At 48.8% G+C, this 22,571-nt stretch overlaps 1 protein-coding gene across 1 annotated transcript; it reads left to right on the forward strand.

Moving 5' to 3' along the window:
• Positions 1–1,239: 1,239 nt before the first annotated feature.
• LOC119256514 (calpain-9-like) lies at positions 1,240–21,398 on the forward strand (the record flags this gene model as incomplete). Its single annotated transcript, XM_037524330.1, is given in 12 exon segments — positions 1,240–1,434; positions 3,405–3,474; positions 6,346–6,464; positions 6,808–6,941; positions 9,120–9,288; positions 10,137–10,220; positions 14,112–14,197; positions 16,487–16,564; positions 19,431–19,591; positions 20,872–20,924; positions 20,926–21,030; positions 21,190–21,398. Coding segments are annotated over 12 exon segments (1,463 nt in total), but the record flags the coding sequence as incomplete, so codon positions are not given.
• Between the last annotated feature and the right edge of the window lie 1,173 nt (positions 21,399–22,571).

A 22,571-nucleotide genomic window follows, 5' to 3' on the forward strand; every position in this document is an offset into this window, starting at 1 on the left:
CACCCTCACCCCCACCCCTGGTCTACACCCCAATGCTTGGATACACAAATAAATAAATCTTTTTTAAAAATGAAAAGAAAAGATCCCTACAGGGCCACACACTGAACCCATCATGCTTGTGAAAACGAGAAGCAGGGACAGGACCAGTTGCAAAAGAGAAAAGTCGATCAGATGGAAGAAGACGATATCGCCCAGTTGGAGAGCCGTTGCTAGTTGAAATGGGCTGGGGATTGGATTCTAACATGGTAACTAACATGGTTTATTTGGGGGCGATGTGCTGGGTCCCTTTAATATTCTGGTTAAATGCAAAATGGAGGGTTGTGATGAGAACACGCGGGGTACTGCAGGGAGGGTCACTATTGGTGGTGCGGGCTCTGAGAGTGAGACGGGGGCACCTGAGCTGCTGGGAAAGTCTCCTGCAGTCACCGGAGCGTCAGTCACTTTCCCAAGGCCTCTCCCCAAACACAGACAAGACACCACGACCCTTCGTGGAGCGAAGCCCTGAGCAGATCCAGGGCACGCGCCTTCGTGGGGCTGAGTGAGCAGGAGTCAGGGGTACAGGCAGCTGCTCCTGCTCGGGCGCCAGGGCCCCTGTGGCCATCACCTGGGCCCTGCCCGCGGGGGGCGCTGGGGCAGGCGAGGGCGCACACCTGGGAGCTCCGGGGAAGAGCAGATAAGCATATCTGGCTCTCTACAGTGAAGTTTGCCCCTGATCTATGTCACATTAGGTGGCGTGTGAGGGCTGTGTGAGCCCTGATCACATACTAGGTACCTCAATGATTCACCACCGCCCAGCTACAGAGGACAGTTGTCAACTTGAAGACAGGATCCCAGTTCCCGCAGAGCTCTCCCTGACCAGCGAACACTGCCTGCCACCTCCTGGACCCATGTGGCTCCTGGCGCTCCTTCCTCATCCCGCATCCTCCAGCTCCCGCGGGTCTCCTTAGGGCATTAGGCAGAGGGTGCTGGGTGCTGCCTTGAAACGGCCCCGCCCCTCAGCTCCCCCATGGGTCTGCAGAGTACCTGGAGGGAGGAGGGCTCTCTCTGCAGTTTATCATCAGGGCGTGCCCATCCCCCCATCTGCCCTGACAGGGAAATTCCCAGGCAAACCTTTAGACCAAGAGCCACTCAGTCCAGGAACCCCTGAGCTGGTTCCCTCTTGACTGGCCCACACATCTTGCGACTGCCTACCCATCGCAGACCCCAAGCCACCTGCCTGTTGGGGAGCAGCCAGCAGCCATGCCTTCCCTCTACCAGGCCCCAGCTCCCAAGGACGCTCGCATCATCCATTCCTCAGGCCAGAGCTTCGAGCAGTTGAGGCAGGAGTGCCTGCGGAAGGGCACGCTGTTTGAGGACCCAGACTTCCCGGCCAACAGCTCCTCTCTCTTTCCCAGCGAGGAGCCCGAGAGCCCCGTCGTGTGGAAACGGCCAGGGGTGAGTGGAGCCAGAAGGTGGGGGTGGCAGGCAGGGGGCTTGCAAGGAGGATCCAAGGACCCTGGAGAGGGCAGCAGGAGAGGAGGGAGCAGGAGGGGAGGCAGAGCACAAACCCATTCCAGGCTGGCTTCCCAGGGGAGGCCATGCAGAGTGATGGCTGGGAATGATGCAGGGGGCACACAACAGCTGGTGGGGCAGGGGGTGCCCTAAGGGGGGACTCCAGGGCATCTGCTGCATCCAGCCCCCAGCAGTCTCACTCCCATGGAGGTCAGGACTCGAGTCTGACAGTGTCTTGGTAGTCAGAGAGTGGAGGTCAAGGCTATTCAGGATGAGTTGGGCCAGTCCCAGGCAACAGGTTCCCACCCAAGGGGAGAGAGTGGGGGGCAGCCCCAGCCCCCACTCCAGGAGGGTGTTCACCTGGGTGATGTATGTAAACTGCTCAGCAGCTTCTGCTCAGAGCCCAGGGTGCTCAGTGTGGACGGGGGCTCACGAAGCAAGCGTGCAGTGTCTCCATGATAGGGGTGCATAGGAAGCAAGGGGCTGCCCAACACATCCTGTTTTCCCTTCCCGCAGTACCCATGAGCCAGTGTCCATGCCCCCCACCCCTAACAATGGGAGGTGATGGTCCCAGGGCCATGCGCTGCTGCCTGGGACAAGGAGTCAGTATTTCCTGTGCTGGGTTAGTCAGGGCTCAGCCTCTGACTGGGTGGTGCTGGCTGCCTTCCCTCGTGGGGACCCGCCTGGGAGAGCCCCCAGGGGTGGGCTGTGATGGCAAGGAACAGAGTGCTGAGAGGGCCGGGATGCAGCTGAGACCCTGCACCATCTGTCCAGGGACTGTGGTCACACCAGTCACACCACTGACTCCCCCACCTCAGTCTCCTCCCTGTGAAGCTGAGACACTAGTGCCCACGGCAGACACTGCGTCCTGCTGTGGTTACTGGCATCACCATCATTTGCTCTGCATCTCACCTCCTGAAAGGCACTGGGTGCCCCATGTCTGCCTTCATGCTGGCTCCTTTCATGAAAATAATGAAGATGTGTTAAATACACAGCCTGTCTACTTAAAACACACACACGATTCTGGAACTTCAGGGTAGAATTCAAGGAACACATGAGTTCTTTATACAGTGGTAAGCTCTTTATTGCTATGTCCTGATGAAGGCTGTGTGTGTGTGTGTGTGTGTGTGAGTGTTGTGTACTGACCTATTTACCAGTCCACATGAATCATGTCTAAAAGCTTCTTGTCCTCTAGTATTTTCCTAAAACTGACAAGGCTATCACTGAGTGCCTCAGGCTTTCTCCTGAGAAGTTCTAGTTACTTCCTTCCCCCCTGCTGGCCTCCCTGCCTCCACTCTTAGCCCATCAAGCCATCCCTCTACCACCTGCAGGCCTCATGCCCTCCCCTGCTCAGTGCCCTCTCTGGGGTCAGCACTGCGTAGCAATGAGGCATGGATCCCCCCAAAGGCCTCGTCCTACCACAGCCTCCCCTTGTCCTGCCACCACAACACACTGTGACCATCACTCAGAATGCTGGGCATGGTGTAGGAAGCTGAGGAAGCAATGGGGTTCTCACAGGCAAGCCAGTGCCAGCCTCACAGAAGACGGGCTCTGAAGGGGGTGTCACAGGCAACAATAGCACCGATGGTTTCATTAAAACAGTATGAGTTGGAAAGAAGACATCAAGTGTGCTTGGGGGGATGAAAGCCTCCTAGGGAGGGTCCCTGAGCGTGAGACCAAGTTCCCCGGCAGAGAAGAGGCTCCTACCCTGACGGGCATGTAGGCAGAGGGGATGGAGGGGCCAAGTGATGTGACTGGCGCATCCCACCACGAGGCTGGGCTGTCCCTTTGCTTGTCCCTCCACGGGGAAACAATAATGCAACAGGAATAAAGTGTTCTGCTGCAAGAAAGGAGAGCCCGCCAGGAAGGGGCGGGAGGGCCAGGCCTCACGGACGATGCCCTCATTCTTCCAGGAAATAGTGAAACACCCAGAATTCATTCTAGGATGGGCCACCAGGACTGACATCTGCCAAGGGAAGCTTGGTGAGTGAGAGGGTCGCACACGGAGAGCTGGTGGTTGGACAGATGCTCCTGGGGGGCTGAGCTGCCGCCAAGGCACAAGCAGCACAGGTCCCAGCCACTCCCTGCACAGGGATTGGGGAACATGACTGCTCCCATCTTCTGCTTCCCCCTCCTCCCCAGTTGGCCTCCTGCTCTGCTGAATGGGAGCCAGAGGACTCTGCATCCCTGGTGCTCATCTCCCCAGAGAACAGACGGACCCAGAGGCACTGCCTGGCTGCTGGCTCCATCAGAACATTAGCTCGGTTGCCTGCTAGGCCTCCCCTCAGCACTCATTGCCTGCTTCATCTTCCCAACCACGCTCCCAATTTTACAGAGAAACCCAAGTTGAGGGAAGCAAAGTAAATTATCCAAAGTCACAGACATGATAGATATGCAGAGTCAGGACCCCAAATTCCTCTTCACCACTTTGCCACACTGCCTCTGGGGTTCATGCTTTAAGGACCACCTCAACCCCAGAGGAATGAACCTAAGAGAGCAAACTACTGTGAGCGGGAGCAGACACTGAGTTCCCCACAGCTGAGGTCACCACTGTGGTCTGACGGATGAAGTGGGACATGCCGGGAGCTTCATGACAAGTGGCTGAGTTTCCCTCCCAGAACTCAAAAGTCAAACCTAGAATGATGATAGATGATTGATACACAGACAGACAGACAGACACATGAATCATGACAGAAGATAAACAGACGATGGACAGGGAGGTAGGTAGATGATAGACACAGAGACACAGACATGGTGGATACATGGAATTATACATTCTAAATATAACCTTGGCTTTTCAAAAAAGAAAGTGTTCAGGTTGGTCTTCATTTTCTGAGGTTTAGCCCCCCTAAGAGGTTCTCCCTGTTCCCCTCAACATCTCCCTCTCAGTTGTCAACCCCATTCTTCCTCTACTCCCCTCATCCACCCCTCCACGCATCCCCCTGGTGATACTCTTTCGCTAGGGATTATCATTCACTAGAAAATCATTGATGGGACTCCTTTGTTTTTTTCAAAGTTTTAATTTGTCACTTTGGTATAAAACTATTTTGAAATTACAACTTTAGTTGATGGTTGATGACAAACATTATTTTTCGTATTTTTTCTACATCTGAATACCGTATATAACAAATGAGTGAGGGGCCTCCCCTGGTGGTGCAGCAGTTGAGTACTGGGTTGCAAAGCTGCCAGCAGCCTCTGCAGCACTGGTTCGATCCCCAGCCACTGGGCGAGGGTCCCACATGGCGTGATAGACCTCTCCTGCCATCCACTGTTCCCCTCAGCAATGTATTTCGTCAGTCTGCCTGTTCTGCTCCCTGCTCTGGCTCTGGTGAATTCACTCACCCCCCCGCACTTCTGACTGTACCCAGTGCTTGTATAAATACATAAACAAATCTTTAAAAAAAAAAAAAAACATATGAATGAAGGAGGGCCTCCCTGGTGGTCTAGGGGTTGAGTCTCAGTGCTATTACTGCTATAGCCTGAGTTCGATCCCCAGCCAGGGAGCTAACCCACATATGGTGCAGCAGACCTCTCCTGTCTAGCACACTGCTGCCCTTAGCAGTGTATTTCAGTAAGTCCACCTGTTGTGCTCCCCACTCTGTCTGTGGTGAATCCTCTCACCACTCCATATGTGGCCTATACCACACTTGTATACAAAAAAAAAAAACCAACACGTGAGTAAAGAATAACAATAAAATGGACAGCTGTGAACCAGCCCCCCAAATAAGCACTTGACTATCACCAACACCATCGTTGCCCCTCCCTATCAGTGGCCACCTGCATGCTTTCACCCGACAAACTGAACTTTGCGGGCACCTTCACCCAGCATCGTGCTTGAGGTGGCCAAACCTATCCATTGGCACAACTCTATAGTGATCAGTAATTTTTATCTCTTCTGGGGGTTTTCCCTTATTTTGAATTGTGTAAATAGCATCTGAATCTCTCTCTTCAAAAGCTCAGCACACTTCTGGCAGAATAGTCTCTGGCAATGACCAAAAAATGGTTGTGTGTCAGTGTCCCAAGTCCAGTGGTACAAAGAACTTTCCAGAAATGTCAACTCCCAGGAAGCCACACTTGAGTTCCAATGAATTCAAGTGGTATTATCGACTACAAGCAAATATATTTGGGGTAGAATGGGAAGGTTGTTGGTTTAATAGGTAATTCCCAATGTCTGCTCAGACGTCTTTCACAGGCAGCAGCTAGAGCTCTGATAGGTAAAGATGAGGTGCCTGCCCCATTCTCAGTATGAGCACATGAACGCATGTGGGAGTCTGTACAGTGTAAGCTTAAAACACTGCTTGATGTTCGCACTCACTTTTGTTTTCCTCTGAATGGGGGCTAACTTGAAGGTTATAGGTGGGGAAACCAGCAGATCAGTCTACAAATCTTGAAAATGCAAGATAAGTGAAAGCAGATGATGCCCATGGAGCTATTATTGCCTACAATGAAACTAAGTCTAGCCTGGGAAGGCATGAGTCTGGCAAAGTGCTCCCTCCGAGCTCACCCCAAGTGCCATGGGAGAAGCAGGCATGAGACGTCACTCACCCTGGCCCACTGACACTAACTCTTACAGCCCTGGACTCCTGGCCTTCCATGGAGCTGACGTGCATAGAGCACAGTGACACCCATGTGGGCATGACCTATACCACTGCCAAGACAAGAGCTGTCTGTGCTAAGTGGGCAGGAGAGCTGGGAAGGGATCAGAGTAGAGAGATTTGCTGGTAACCTTCCCAAATTTTAAGACAGGAAAAAACGTGGTCACATCTGGAATGCCCCAATCTCCCTTGGCCTGTAGTTGTCCTGTTTACCACAAATTAGCAGTAAGACCTGAGATTGAGGACTTTTCACTTACAGGTGACTGCTGGCTGGCAGCTGCCATTGCCTCCCTGACGCTCAATGAGAAAGCGCTGGCCAGAGTGGTCCCCCAGGACCAAAACTTTGGCTCCGGTTATGCTGGGATCTTCCATTTCCGGGTAAGTGAACTTACCTCATTGGGGCGCTGTGTGATGTCAGGTGTTTCTGCAGCTGCTGGTCATTATGGGTGCCTTGTCCTCTTGAGAGAGAACTGGTCGGAGAGCCCAGGAGTGTCCACCTGGCTCAGAGGGGTTCTCGAAGGGTCTTCGAGCCCATGTCAGGGGCGGGTGGGATGCTCCACACGTGGCTCTGTGGACAAAGCATAGCTGAGCCCATCGCAGAACCCACATGAGAGTTTCCTCCAGGTCTGAGTGAGAAAAAGCAAAGTGATAACGTGGACAAAGGGGGGCTGGACCTCCTGTGAGACTCAACCCTGCCATCTCTCTCTGCCCCGGGTGACAGCTCTGGCAATACAACGAGTGGGTAGACGTGGTCATTGATGACCGGCTGCCCACCACCAGTGACCGCTTGATCTACCTCCACTCGGCCTACCGCAACGAGTTCTGGGGCGCCCTGCTGGAGAAAGCCTATGCCAAGTGAGTGTCGCCCAGCGCGGGCAGGCCCCTGTCCCAGGGAGGCCACTCTCCCTCCTGGGTCCTTTTCAGGCCACAGCCGTGGAGAGGGACACTGAGGCTCTGGGATGGCACGTGTGGGGCGGCAGGGCCACCCACTGGGGCCCAGGCAGGGCTGAGGTGGAACAGGAGTGGCTGGGGCAGCTTGCTGTCGGGGTCTAGCTGTGCCCATCCTCAGACACGTGGCGACGCGCATCCCTTTCCGCCCCTGCATGTGGATCCTGCCTTTGGCAGCAGCCAGAGTGCAGGGATGTTTCTGGGCGACGGCCCCGCCAGTACAGCCAGGGCAGAAGCCTCAGGGTTCTTGGCCAGCGGAGACTGACATGTCATGTTCCCCACTTTGGAATTCTCCTTTAAAATTTTTAAATTATAAATTGACTGTTTTAACCATTTTTAACTGTATGTTTCAGCAGCATTCAGTTCATTCCCATTGTTAGGCAACCATCACCCACACAGCTTCAGCCTGCCAGACTCAAACTCTGCACCATTCAACACTACACCCCCTCCCCGCCCCCCAGCCCCCGGCCACCACCCTGCTACTTTCTGTCTCTGGATGTCACTAACCTAGGAACCCCGGCTAAGTAGAATCGCGACTGTCATTTCTGTTCACCCGAGTGGCAGGAGTTCCTCTGGCAATGCCACTCTCCAGCCCACCAGCTAGTCAGCAGCAGCCATGATAGCAGAGCTCCCATGGGATCCCCTGGGCGCAACCTGGATCTTCAAGCTGTGGAAATCCGTCCTCAGAGACAGGAAGCAGGGAGGAAGGCCATGCTTCTACCTCCAAGTGGGTATGTAAGTGGCCAAATAAAGTGAAGGTAAACGGAGGCTCAGTTAATCCTCAAATCAGCAGGATGGGATTAAACCATGAAAGTACCAAAGGTGCTCCTTTGCCCACATGCCCACCTGGTCTGCATAAACACCGTCAGTGCCACTGACAGGCTTGGGGTTAGCACAGGGTATGCTTTCCAGACCTGGTGGGGCAACCCAGTCCTTCAACGAGTCCTACCATCAGGGATCCTCGTCTAGGGTCAGCTTCTCTGCTTGGGGCTGGGTTGGGTATGGTTTCATTCTCCAGGAGCTCAGAAGAGGGAACCCCTCACCTCCCCACACCCCAAGCTGTGCAAAAGGCTTGAGTCAGTTGGTAGGATTTGAAACCTTTGCCTCAGGAGAAGACTACAGAATAGGTTTCTTAAAAAGAAGGCAAATTAGCTCATAGAAAGATGTTCAACATCATTTGTCATTAAGAAACTGTAAATGGGGGCCTCCCCGGTGGCACAAGGGATTAAGCACAGCACTATGAAGCAATCCCCAGCCTCTGCAGAATGAGTTGGTTCCTGGCCTGCCAGAGGGACCCGCATGGCGCAGCAGACCTCTCCTGCCTCTCCCGCTGCTCCCCTCAGCAGTGTATTTCAGTCAGTCTGCCTGTTCTGTTCCCCGCTCTGTCTCTGGTGAATCCTCTCACCCCTGTATCTCTGGCCTGTACCCCAGCTCTTGTATGCATAAATAATAAATCTTTAAAAAAAAAAAAAAAAGAAACTGCAAATGAAAACAATAGTGAACATTGCTACATACCGACAGTTTATTTTATAATTCAAGCAGAGTATACATCCATAAAGTATGTGTCTACATGCACATTCTGTGTGTAGGTATGTGTGTGTACATGTACAGACATGTTACGTGTGCAGTTGTGTGATTGGGAGTACCTGAGACCACGTAGGAAAAGCTCCTTACCTCTCTTTCTTCATGACTAATTCTTTCTTGATCAGGTCCTATGAAGAGAGAGAGAGACTTATTTAAACATCACAGCAGTCCTAGAGGGGAGAGGACAACTGTCCCCCACTTTGCACATCATGAAACTTAATCATGAGCGGGTTCACACAGCAACACTCAGCTTGTAAGAGGTGGGTCTGGCACTTGAACCCGCAGTCAGAGTAACCCACACCAGGCTCCTATCTCACAGAGATTTCTTGTGTCTTCAGAGCATCAAGTAAATCCCAAAACCTACTTCCCATCTGCCTTCCATGCCACCCAGCCAGGGCAAGCCTTGGAGGTTTCTGATACAGTTAGAAAAGCTTCTCGCTTGGGGCCACCTGGTGGCCTTCCTCATCCCTGCAGCCGTTTCCAAACTTCCTGGCTTCACAGGTTGAATGGGAGCTATGAGGCACTCTACTGGGGCAACACCATCGAGGCCATGGTAGACTTCACTGGGGGTGTACCTGAGACCTTCACAAATGAAGAGGCTCCAGAGAACTTCTATGAGATTCTCGAGAAGGCCTTGAAGAGGGGCTCTCTGGTGGGCTGCATCACCAATGTAAGTCGCTCACCTGTCTCTCCCTTCCAAGCTCTCTGCCAGAGTCAGAGGCATGAGCAGGTGCCCTGAGCACACACAGCAGGGCTGGCACTTCCAGGACTGGGGAGTGTCAGTGTTTGTTTATTTCACTCAAATCAGAAGTTTCTATTTAATGTCTTTCAAATGACGAAGCTCGGACACCCTTGCTGTGTCAGGTAGAACAATCCCGACAAATCTCTGTCCCTTTCTCTACCCCAGCGGTGCTGTGTGTCCCCTTCTCAGCTCTGCCCTTGCTCATGCAAGCAGCCACACACACTCAGGAATGCAGGGCTAGGTTTGATTTCATGAAATGAAACCCTACTGTTTTCTTCAATCTTTGTTGATGTCACACATCATGGAAAATATATTAGTAGGTACTTAACAGTATTTTTTCTTATCTCTTTATGTACACATACATAGTTTTGCCTCGTCAAGTTGTGAAACTTATCCAAGTTTTCTCTTTCCTCTTGAGTTAGCCTTGGGAATTTGCTCTTTGCTACTAAATGACCCATCTCCTGGTGTTTCAAGCTGGTGACACGGAGCTGAGTGTAAAACAGTGTCTCCTTGTGCTTATGACTGTGCACCCCCATGAGGAGATGATAAGAAAGTTCTGTTTGGGGCCAGAAAGTCAACTCTTTGTTAGGAATGAGGGGCTTCTCATCCTGGGGAGAGGCTGCAAATGACTCATTGTCACTGCTAAGGGGCCTCCTGTGGAACATTTTGTGTGTCCCTCCTGGGGAGCAAAGAGGTCGGGCAGGGCACAGTTGGGTCTGGCCTGGTAAGGGAGTGACTTACACAATAGGCCTAACAGTGCTATTTTCATGTTTTAGGCCAGAAAGACTGCAGAGTCCAAAGCCCGGGACCCTTTTGGTCACATTAAGGGTCACTGCTACACTGTGACGGGAATTGATCAGGTAGGTGACGTGCACTCCTGCTGGTGGGTGCAGGGACAGCTGTGACCATGCTCGTCCTTTTCCTTAGTGTGTTGAAGCCTAAACTGCTTTCAGACTTCAGAGAATGTGTCATCTAGAGGAGGCAGCCAGCATTCAAAACTGAGAAACAGGGAAGAAAGCAACATGAGCTTCCCTCATAGTTCCCAACTTGTGCAGCAGATAGGAGAGCCTGGTCTTTGTTTTTCTTTTCTTCTCTAATTTCACATCAATCCTGTAATAGCGTTCTCCAGACAAAAGTCTCAATAGGATGGATGGGTGGCTGGCTGGCTGGCTGGATATATGGATGTATGGATGGATAGATGGATGGATGGATGGATAGATGGATGGATGGATGGATGGCTGCATGGATGGATCGTAGGTAGAGATAGATGGATAGATGGAGATTGGTACTGTGGAACCAAGCTTAGCCGAGGTTTCGCCATTTTGTATATCCTCCACCTTGCTATGTTAGTCCTTGTCCAGCCGCATTCCGGAGATAGTTTCAGCAGTCACAACCCTCACTCCACTTGGTGACGAAAAAGCAGACCACCCCAGCCACCAATGAGGGCAGTCCTATCCATAAATGGGACAGCATCTCTAACCGTCCAATGAGTTTGAAACTAACCGCGCGTGCCAAAATGCCTTTGTAGTAGCCAATGAGTAATTGCCAGCTTCTTGCAAAGTTCGCGTCACTCGCGACCCAATAAGATACCCCTGCTTCCTCTGTTCGGGGCTCTCGACCTCTGCCGTTGCATCGGTGCGTGTCGAGGGCCCGGTCTCGAGCCCGTAATAAACTCCCTTTTGCGTTTGCATCAGCTGTCTTTGGATTCTTGGAGGCTATGCTCGCCGAGTCTGCTGATCTTGGGCACAACAGTACAGATACAGATGCACAGTGGACCCTTGATGCAGGGGCACTAGCTGTTGACTCCTCAAAAGCTTAACTGCAATTGTCTTTTAGTGCCTGGGGGGTATTGGTTTTAGAGCAACCCTCCACCTCTATGGATACCAAAATTCACTGATGCCTAAGCCCCTTATAGCTGGTTCTCCAAATTCAAGATTCAACCAACAAAGCATCAACCAGGGTTGCTTAAATCTGAACTTGGAACTCTCTGATAGAATAAAATCCAAGAAAGTGGAGCAACTCAGTTCGTTCACACTGATATTGTTTTGTCCTGTGTAGTGTAATGTATGTGTGCATATACATATATACCTGTGTGTGTATATACATATATTCCTATGTGTATATACACATACATACATACCTATATCAGGGGAAACTGTTCTGAGAGCTCAATTTCTGGCTAGCTGATGAGCAGAAGTCTTATTTTCTCTTTCTCCAAAACCCTCGTGAACTGTGCAGTTCCTGCCCCAGAGCAGAGTAAGGACGGCTGGCTGGGCTTTCATTCCTGACTCGAGGCTATAGATGTGGATGGCAGAGATCCTCAGATGACACCCCAAATGGGAGACTATTGGATTTGGAAGATTTAGACGTGGTTTTTATTTATTGTTGCTGTTTAAATTCCCAACATGTGTTTCTGTGCTTGTCGTTCAGCTGTGAGTAAGAGGCTAAGGATGAAGGAAAGTCAGGAGTAGCTCACTGAGCACTTCTGAGAATTGCTCTTCACCTTTCTCTGTGGATTCTGAGGGTCCCCAGATAAACAAGCCTCTAGGGAAATTGCAATCTAGTAATGTTATAGGACAGGGAGAGGGGCAGCCCAAACCCCACAAACCTGCCTATTCTACATGGGTTCTGCCATCCGCCGCATCAACACAAAACATAGGAGACTTTAATGGGAAGGAACTTTAATAAAACTAGGAAACAATACAGGAAAGGCAAAGAGTCTAGTTTCTAAATGAAGCACCCAAAGTTACCCGTCCCCTCGTGGGTAAAAGTCCATCCAAATGGGATTGGCCCAGAACAAGGCCCCAAAGCCTGCCACAAGTCTAAAGCATCTTCCAGTGGGGACCCACAGAAAAGGGTCACAAACAACCGGACAAGCCCGAAAGGAAAAGAGCAAAATCAACATCAAGATAAAAGCTGCCATTGTCACCTCCCCACGGGTCTCACCCACATCTGTGTCACCCAGTCCACGACCAAAAGACAAGCGCAGTTTCTTCACATGTCTCTAGGCTCCATGCGCCTCCTCCAGGTCTCCTGGCTCCATCCTGCTTCCTTCCTCAGTCTCTTCTGCAGCTTCTCCTCTTCCTGCTCAGCTCCACCCTCCCTTGGGTGGGGCAGGGAACCTCCCCCTTTCCTGGGGACCACCCTGTTGCAGTAAGTCACTCATTCATTTGGAGATTCACATCACATTAGCCACTATGTTTAGCAGGACAATTCTGAGGGCAAGTTAAGAATGGATGAGTTTTGTTTTTTTTTGTTTGTTTGTTTGTTTTTTTGGTTTTTTTTATTTTATTTTATTTTATTTTTATATTCCTCATACATTTGCAATCCCCCCATTCTGACCCCAATCCCTCCCCTCCCGCCCCCCAGCCCCCCAAAAGTGTCTCTGGTTCATAGTTTTTGTTGATTTTGATTTTCACTTTCTTATAGTTATTCATTTTCCTGGTCCCTTATTTAAGTTTTCTAGATTCCTGCTATGAGTGAGACCATCCGGTATTTTTCTTTTTCTTTTTGGCTTATTTCACTGAGCATGATCCCTTCCAGCGCCATCCATGTTGCTGCAAATTGCATGTGTTTATCTTTTTTGAATGCTGAGTAATATTCCATGGTATATATGTACCACATCTTCTTGATCCAGTCATCTACTTTTGGGCATTTGGGCTGCTTCCAAGGCTTAGCTATTGTAAATAGTGCTGCTATAAACATAGGGGTGCAGGTGTTCTTTGGAATGGATGTTTCTGTGTTCTTTGGGTAAATACCTAGGAGTGGAATTGCTGGATCCTGTGGAAGCTCTATGTTTAATAGGTCCAGAAATCTCCACACAGCTCTCCATAGTGGTTGTGTTAGGGGGACCTGACAAAACGTTCATCTGAGACTGCATCCCAACCTCCATATATTTCATCTTCATCACCATGGAAATGGTGGCAAAAAGTGAAAGGGGGGAATTGTTAGGGGGAAAAGGCGGTCCCAAAGCAAATTCCATACAGGCTTTGTGGACTCCACCCCCACCCCAGGTCAAAGCCAAAGACACTGGGAACTCCAAATCCCATCACCACCAAAGGGAAGGTGGCTGGGACCTGAGGGTGGGGTTAAGCAGCCAGGTGGATACAAAAGGCAGACACGTGGGCTTTGGGGGCTCTCCATTTTGGGCTCTGGGCCAGCGCGGAGCCTCCGGCCAGCTCTGGGAGTGACTTTGGGTTTCCAGATCGTCAGATCGGGTAGGACGCATTAAAGACTTTATTTCCCTATTTTCTCCCTGAGTTGTACATTTTCCTTATTTCCTTTCCTCTTGTAAATAAACCTTTTATTAACCCTTTTGTGTGTGTCTGTAGTAGAGTATTCATAAGTCCCTTTAAAGCGCGCGGGTGAGGACCCACAGCCAGGAACCCGTTTAATATCGGGGTTGCTCTATAACAGCTGGACCAGTTTGCACTCCCACCAACAGTGCAGGACAGTTCCTTTTTCTCCACAACCTCGCCAACATTTGTTGTTGCTAGTTTTTTTAATATGTGCCATTCTCACTGGTGTAAGATGGTATCTCATGGTAGTTTTGATTTGCATTTCCCTGATTGCAAGTGATGTTGAACATTTTTTCATATGCCCGTTGGCCAAGAATGGATGAGTTTTGACATGTTTTTAATGTTTATAAGTCAAGAGGCTTCGGGTAAAGCCAGCCCCAGCTGAGAGGAACCACTCTGGAACTCACACATGAACTGATCCTTTCACATTCCCCTGCTGCCTTTGCCTTCCAGGTAAACTTCCGAGGCCAGAAAACTGAGCTGATCAGAGTCCGGGACCCTTGGGGCCGCGCCAAGTGGTATGGGCCCTGGAGCGACAGGTGGGTCCCCACCACGTGTCTCTGGCTGGCTCCCACCTTAATGCTGTTCATGGGGTCCAGTGGGCCAAGGCTGGCTGGTGTATCCTGGGAAGGAGGAGAAGTTTGTCTAACGTGCTCCCCTTGCTTCTGGATGACCTCGCCTCTTTCCCCTTTATCCCCTGGGGCCCGCCTTGCAGTCAAACTTGACTCTCAGGGAAGACTCTTAGGGTGGCCTTTGATCTTCCCTGGGATTGTATTCATGTCGGTGACTGTGTTACCTCCCATGTGGATAGTTCATATCCCCATGTATCGTGGGGTTTTATCTCCACATATGAGTGACCCCAGTGAAGTGTGTGTGTGTATGTGTGTGTGTCTGTACGTGTGTGTCGTGGCAATGAGTATTTTGGGTGTGAGAATCCCTGAGTGCTGACAGCAGGTCAGTTTTGGCCTGCTGGCCATTGGCCAGAAGCCCAGTGGCCCAGGAGAGGCAGACAAAGTGGAACAGGAAATTCAGCCATTACGACTGCTCTGATGACCAGCATTATTTATTTGACTGCAATTATAGGAAAGGTCTTCCTTTCAGGCCTATGTCCCTTTCTGCCCTATAACATCATGAGAAGTGGCCCCTGTGACTGGATGATGTGAGGTACCAGGTGTGCAGGCAGGTTGCACTCTGACCTGTCTTTACCGCCTCCCTCTCTCCTTCCTCACCCAGAGCTCTGGCCAGCTTGGGCTCTTGCTGTCCTCTCTGCCCACCTGCAGCTCCTGGGACTCTAGGGAGTCTGTACAAATCTAGAACTTGATTAAAGCAAAGTCCGTGTTTGTCCTTAGCTCAGACAAGTCACCAGGGGGCGCCAGTCATCTGTGTGTCTGTGGCTTTATTAACCAGACCCCAGCTTGAGGACACAAGACTGACACTGAAGTGTCCCTCATCACTGCTCCCTTCCTGCCACCCCCACCTCTCCTGCCTTCCACCGCCCCAGAACCAAGGGACTTTGGCAGAGACTGATTGACACCAGGCCCACATGAAAGCAGGCATGAACTTGGCCTTCCTCTCCTGGCGAAAAGGGAAGGAAGAGAAATCACGAAATCAAAAGGAATGAGACTGCTTTTAGCTCATAAGATTTATAGAGTCCCTTAACTCAAGGGAGAGAGTCTCTAACAGGACAAAGGCTACTTTTTCTTTCCCTCAGAAACATGCTGAAGAGGGAGAAGTTTGTTTACTGGAACACAGCTGGGGACTGCCTGCCTCCAGGTAGCCTTGGAGGGATGGGAGGGTCTGTCCCCACCCTGATCCTAGATCCTGATCTGCCTGGTGCCAGAGGGAGGCTGGAAAGCTCAGCTTAGTCTTTGGACCCATTATGTGGGTGTGAGCCATTGGAAGAAAATGGCCCAAAGGAAAAATCAAGGCTCTTAGTTCTGTTCTCCAAACCCCACAAGGGGCAACCTGGAGAGAGGCTCTGGGTTCACTTGGCTCTTCTGAGCCCTCCCCCAGGAGTCAAGACCCACGGGGTGTGGGGAAATGGTTCCCCCCATGAGAGTGCTGAGGTGGTGGCAGCGCCATTTGAACTGCACTTGATCCTTCAACAATACGGGTTTAACTGTGCACGTTCATTATACTCAGATCTGTTACCTCTCAGCAGGTTCTGCAGCAACTGATTCAACCAACCTTGCGTGATGGTTGCCTGAATCCTCAGATGCAGAACCCTCAGGATAAGGAGGACTGACAATAAGTTACATTTTGGTTTTCTGCTGCACAGGAGGTTGATCACCCCAAGTTGTTCAAGGGCGAACTGCTTCTGGAGACAGGTGTGTGTGTGTGTGTGTATGCGTGTGTGTTGGAGGGAGGAGGATGTCCCAAAGACACAGTGGCCTTAGAGGTGTAATTCCCAATCTGGAGGGCAGTAGGTAGCTGCTCACCTGAGGACAGGCAAGGCCCCCTGGCAGAACACGATCCAGCTTCCTAGGGAAGTCGCAGAAAGAAAGGTCTTGGTAGATCAATGTCAAACAAGCTTGTCAAACAAGTTATGATTATGACTTTTCAAAGAGTCAGCTGACAAAGAACAGGGGTCAAGTGAGTTTCCTGCCTGTGGTGGTCTCATGAGAAGCACCTTCTTCCATTGGCTGTGCTTGGAAATGTACTTTCTGACCAATCTAAAAGCCTCTGGCACATTTCTGGGGTCCATGGTATAGTCACTGACCAGGATCTATTCCTTTCATAACCGCACACCCTGGTTCCTAGGAAAGGGTGCTCCCCAACCCAAGGCCAGTACTGCTCATGACCCACGTGCTGATTTGGTTTATTCCTAGTTCTTCTGAGTGGCATTCTGTGGACCTCGCTGAGCAAACGCGTCTGTGTCACCCTGCTCTGGACAAAGGAGAGTTCTGGTACAATTCTTACCTCTTTATTTCTGTACTAACTGCCAAACAGGTATGACAAGCCCCCATGACCTTTGGGTGTAAAGAACACCCCATTTCTTCCTATAATTTTACCGTACATTTCAGTAAATCACATACACCTCTCTCAAAACCCTTATATCCACCCAGGTTGGCAAAGGATTTAGTATGTCACATGTTGGGGACTCTCCCCATCTCCAGACTTGTTTAGAGTGTCAAGGGAATCCATGTGACCCAGGAAACAGAAGGCTCAGCCTCCCAGCTCTCACCCAGCCTCCCTCCACTAAACCATCCATAATCCAAGTTTGCATTTGAATCTGCAGCCCAGTGAATTTGCATGCAGGCAGCAAGCTGCTCCTGGAGTCACAACCTCCAGGCCCAACTTGGTGATTGGGACCCTTGAAGGCAGCCACCTTTGGAGCATCTCAAAATACAGATCAGTGGGAAGGAATTCTTAATCTGGCCTTTCCACAGAGCTGAAAATCTTTGGTAATGCAAAGTTGGTTAATGGCCCTTTATCTCTAGAAATCATTTCAAGTCTTGTTTCTTCCTATGGGACCTGGAAACAGTTGACTCTTTCCAACTCTGCAAGACCACAAATGTGTGATTTCTAGTTCTGTTTCCTTTCATATGCTCACGACATTGAATTTTTGCCTGAGTTCTTCCGGTTTTATTTTTTGTTTTCATTTTATATATTTTTTACATCATTTTTCATTTTTGCACAATGTGTGCATTTTCATGTTGATTATACTCCCCATACAATTCCCACCCCGTTATTTTGACACTAATCCCTCCCCTCCTTTCACCCACGCCCGCCCATTGTGTGTCTCTGGTTTATACTTGCTTATTGATTTTGATTTTTACTTTATTATAATTGGTCTTTTTCCTGGTCCCTTATTTAGGTTTTCTAAATTCCTGCTATGGGTGAGACCATCCAGTATTTTTCTTTTTCTGTTATATTTCACAGAGCACAATCCCTTCCAGCTCCATCCACGTTGCTGCAAATTGCCTGAGTTTATCTTTTTCATTGCTGAGTAATATTCCATTGTGTATATGTACCACATCTTCTTGATCCAGTCATCTATTTTGGGGTATTTGTGTTGTTTCCATAGCTTAGCTATTGTAAATAGTGCTGCTATAAACCAAGGGGTGCACTTGCCTTTTTGAATTAATGTTTCTGTGTCCCTTATGTCATTAGACACAAGCAAAACCTAGTCCCTCTCATTAGATGCATTCCAAACTCCCCTCCTTTACATAACAAAAGATACTTTTTATCACTTTCAACACTAAGAAAATCCATGTTTGGGGAGCCATTTGTCAGGAACTGTGGATAAAGACCAAATATATGAGAAATATATTTTGAGCAACTAAATGACAAAATATTTCTTATTAATTAAAATATCACACTGTCTTTACAATGATACTGAAACGAGCAATAAGCTCACTTCCTGTCGCTCCTCAAAATCAACCACTACAGCACCATTTTGGGGGGAAGAAAGGTTGTTTTTATTGTGAGGTCAACCAACAAAGAGATAGGAGGCAAGGCTCAAATCTGGAAACTAGAAATGATTTTATAGAAATGGAGGTAGAAAGGAAATAAAAGTTAGGCATGTAAAGTTTTTGGGCTTGAATAAGTCTGATTAAATAGTTACCAATGGATCTGTATATGAAAAGGTTTCCAGATTCTTGGGATGGACCCCTTGCTTCTGGATGTGTCTAATCTGTTCTTTTTTCCTGTTTTCTTGGTTTTGTGTCAATAGTCTCTTGGTTCTGACCAGCTTGGAATATGGCTTAAGATCAATTTCTTCTGCACACGTTTGTGTCATAAGACTCATAGAAAAGTGTCACACAATGTTGCCTTCCTAAGAGCAGGTTCAAGAGATTGTCAAACATGCACAACTATTCTGGGGATCACCCATGGTTTCAATACTCCCAAGTTTATATATGCAGTTCCTTTCCTTGGAATTCCAGATCCATATATTCAAGGATCTACTCAGTATCTCCCTGTGAATATCTACTCAGTAGCACATCACAGGATCACATGCCTAAACCTCAAATCCTTCTCTCCCCAACTTGCTACAACACAGTCTTCTCCATCTTTATCCATCCAACTATTCAATCCACATATCTTCTTGCCTTTCATTCTTTTCCTCACATTTAATCCTCCAGCCAGTCCTATAGGCTCAACCTTCAAAATATGTCTTAAACCTGATCACTGCTCACCACCTCCTGTCCTACCAGCCTGGACTGACCCACCCTCATCTGTCACCTGGACAACAGCTCACACTTCATAGCTGGTGACTCCACTTCTATCTGTGCCCTTTCTCATGGGTCAAGGGTTATGGGTCATGTTAACATGTCCTGCTGTTTCTCCATCTAATCAGAGTCAAAGCTGAAAGCCTTATGATGACCACCCTGGTCCACCATTATCTTTCAACATCATCCTTTACTGACTTAGCCCTCTTAAGATCTTGTTCTCCAACTACCTGGACTGCCAAAAAGTTGTTATGTCCCAACCCCTACACTCCAGGCCTCTACCTGAACAGTCAGAAGTTCCCTTAGCTGTTTATCTAAAATATCCCCCACACTGCACGCTCCCCCTTCACTCTACTTTGTTTTCCTTTGTAGTACTTATATATATATCAACCTGTATTTTAAGCTTTTCTTCCTTTTTATCTTTCTTAACCTTTTCTTTACCTTTTTTTGGGAGGGAGTCTATTTTCTTCTCTCCAGGCCTGATTTCTCCCCAATCCTCCAGGACAGAAGCAAGTGCTCAATAACTGTTGGATGATTGAATGAATGAGTTGGTCATGCAATGTCATCTCTCCACAGCATGTCTCTTTCCACTTGGCTGCAGGATGGCATTTGCGGACTTCAAGGCCCATTTTGTCAAAGTGGAGATCTGCAACCTCACTCCTGATGCCCTAGAAGAGGATGCCCTCCGCAAGTGGGAAGTGACGGTCCACCAAGGAAGCTGGGTGCTGGGCTCCACGGCTGGAGGCTGCCGCAAATTCCTGGGTTGGTAGTCACCCTGCCCTTCTCTTTGTCATCCCCAAGTGTTGAGTCCAAACCAGGACATCAGTGGATCAGGCCCAGGACCCTAGAGAAGGCCCAAAACATGGAGCTAGACAGAAGCATTTCAGTGATGATTGGGAAAAGAGGATGGCAAAGGTTTGGGAGGACTTTGGATAAGAATTGCTCAAGGAACCTCCTTTGTTTTACCACTTGGATTATCTTCCCTGGCAAGTAATAGAAAACACAATACGCTAGTTTAGAAATAAAAGGAATTGGGCCTCCCTGGTGGCATAAGGGGTTAAGTCTCAGGTTTATGCAGCTATCTGCAGCCTCTACAGCACGAGTTCAATCCCCGGCCAGGGAGGTGACCCACATATGGCACAGCAGACCTCTCCTGTCTCGCCTACTGCTCCCCTCTGCAGTGTATTTCAGTCAGTCTGCCTGTCCTGTTGCCCATTTTGTCTCTGGTGAATCCTCTCACCCCCACACCTCTGGCCTGTACCCCAATTCTTGTATGCATAAATAAATAAGTCTTCAAAAAAAAAGAAATAAAAAGAATTTATTGTCCTACATAACTGACAAGTCCAGAATTGCAGAGTGGGCTTCAAGCACAGATCGATCAGTGATATGCTTGTGATAGTCTGTTCTGCCCTCTTTGCTCTGTTGACTTCTCCCTCAGGCTGTTTCACTTTACAGGGATGGGAGGGCAGCCAGCTCCCCAGCCCTCATTCACTGACCTGCTCAGCAAGAACTCATAAGGGTCTTCAAACAAAAGCCCTTAACTTCCCCCTACTGGGGATTTCTTAAGCCTCCATGCCTGGTGAATGTTGCTGACTGACTGGACTTGTCGCAGTTCCCTGTGGCAAGAGGGAATCCTGTGGAACAGTCAGCATTCACTCTTGGAGGTGGCCTGAGGTCACTTCTGCTCAAATTACACCACCATTGAGTGGGCCCTGGGAGGCAAGCACAGCGCCCCGCACTCACCTTTAAAATGCCAAATGGGGAAAAAAAAAAAGATGGAACAAATTGCAGTGGACAAAATGCAGAAGAATGTCTTTGAAAAGTTGCATGGGAAACGGTTCCAAGAGGTTGAAGGAAAAGAGACCCCTTTTCATTCTCCCAGGGGTTGTAGAAAATAGGGCAAGAGGGAAATCAGGACAGGGAGAAACACCTTCTCAAGTTTGGGAGAATTTGGTGGGAGTGGGTAGGATGTGTGTGTCCCCTTTGTTTTTTGTTTTGGGTGTTTTTTAAAGGGAAAATAACCTGCCTCTTTTGAATGGCAGATACCTTTTGGACCAATCCACAGATAAAATTGTCCCTGACTGAGAAAGATGAGGGGGCAGGAGGAATGCACTTTCCTTGTGGCCCTGATGCAGAAAGATCGAAGGAAACACAAGAGGTTTGGAGCTGATCAGCTGAAAATCGGCTACTCTATTTACCAGGTGGGTAGATGCCAAATTACAGTTCAGAATCCATGGAGTCCTAAGTTCTTGGTCCCTTTTCAGCCTCACACCTGACACTCAATGCCAGTCCCTCAACTGTGTCCAAATAGCCGAAACCCGCAGCCAGGAAAACCACTTCCCTTCACACTCCTATTGCAGTGCCCAAGCAAAGATGCGCACCTGAGCAAAGACTTCTTCAGAAAACACGCTCCCCAGGCCAGAAGCAAATTTTTCCTCAACCTGAGGGAAGTTTCTGACCGGTTCAAACTGCCCCCTGGGGAGTACATCCTGATTCCCAGCACTTCCAAGCCCAATCAGGAAGCAGATTTCTGTCTGAGGATCTTTTCAAAGAAGAAGGCCATTACCAGGTGAGTTTCAAGAATCCCCCCTTGGTGCTTTACTTCCAGAGATGTCACCAGACGGTGACTGGAGTCATGGCTCCTGTCCTCTTCCATGATCTACTTGAGAAATCAGAAGGGGTCAAAGGAAGGGTCTTAACTGAACAGCAAGCACAGGCATATTTCCAGTTTAGTTCTCACATGAAACAGTGCTCTTTCCAACTGACCCCAGAACCATGCTCACAAGACACGCTTGGTGAAGCCCTTCATTTTCCAGACTCTATTACCAAGAAGCTTCTGGAGTGGTAGTGATGTGAGGGGGATGCCAGAGGTGTTTCTGTGCATGATAAAGGGGGTGTCTATTCTATCTCTCAAGAATCACATATTCTTTCAGCTCCATTTTAGTACCCTTTTACATACCCAATATGATGCCATCTCTCCCTCAAAATGTCTTAGCAAAATTATTTTGTATCAGTTATTTCTGTGAATAAGTTTCTCTTTCATGCATTTACCATTCATAACTCTGTGGCAGATATGGTCAACTAATCTTTGACAAAGGAGCAAAGAATATGCACTGGAGGAAAGAAAGTTTGTTCAATAAATGGTGCTGGGAAAACTGGGTCACTACATGCAAAACAATGAAGCTTGACTACTAACTCACATCATACACAAAAACCAACTCAAAAGGGATTAAAGAACTAGACATAAGACCTGAAACCATAAAATATATAGAAGGAAATATTGGCGAAACACTACATGACATGCACCTCAAAGACGTCTTTACAGATGCATCACCCAAAGCTGTGATAGTGAAGGCAAAGATAAACATCTGGGACTACATCAAATTAAAGAGCTTCTGCACAGCAACAGAGACAATAACCAAAATAAAGAGAAACCCCACCGACTGCGAGAAAATTTTTTACACAACACTAATGATGAAGGACTGATCACAAAATTCTACAAAGAGCTGATAGACTCAACAAAAACAAAGAAAATAAATCCAGTCAAAAAATGGGCAGAAGAGCTAAAAAGAAACTTCTCCAAAGAGGAAATGCAAATGGCCAACAGGCATATGAAAAAATGTTCAACATCACTTGTAATCAGGGGAAATGCAAATCAAAACTACCATGAGATACCATCTTACACCAGTGAGAATGGCACATATTAAAAAAACTAGCAACAACAAATGTTGGCGAGGATGTG

The sequence above is a fragment of the Talpa occidentalis genome, unplaced genomic scaffold, assembly GCF_014898055.3.
Source record: "Talpa occidentalis isolate TD23 unplaced genomic scaffold, MPIMG_talOcc4v2.1 talOcc4.30, whole genome shotgun sequence".
In the NCBI taxonomy this organism is placed as follows: domain Eukaryota; kingdom Metazoa; phylum Chordata; class Mammalia; order Eulipotyphla; family Talpidae; genus Talpa; species Talpa occidentalis.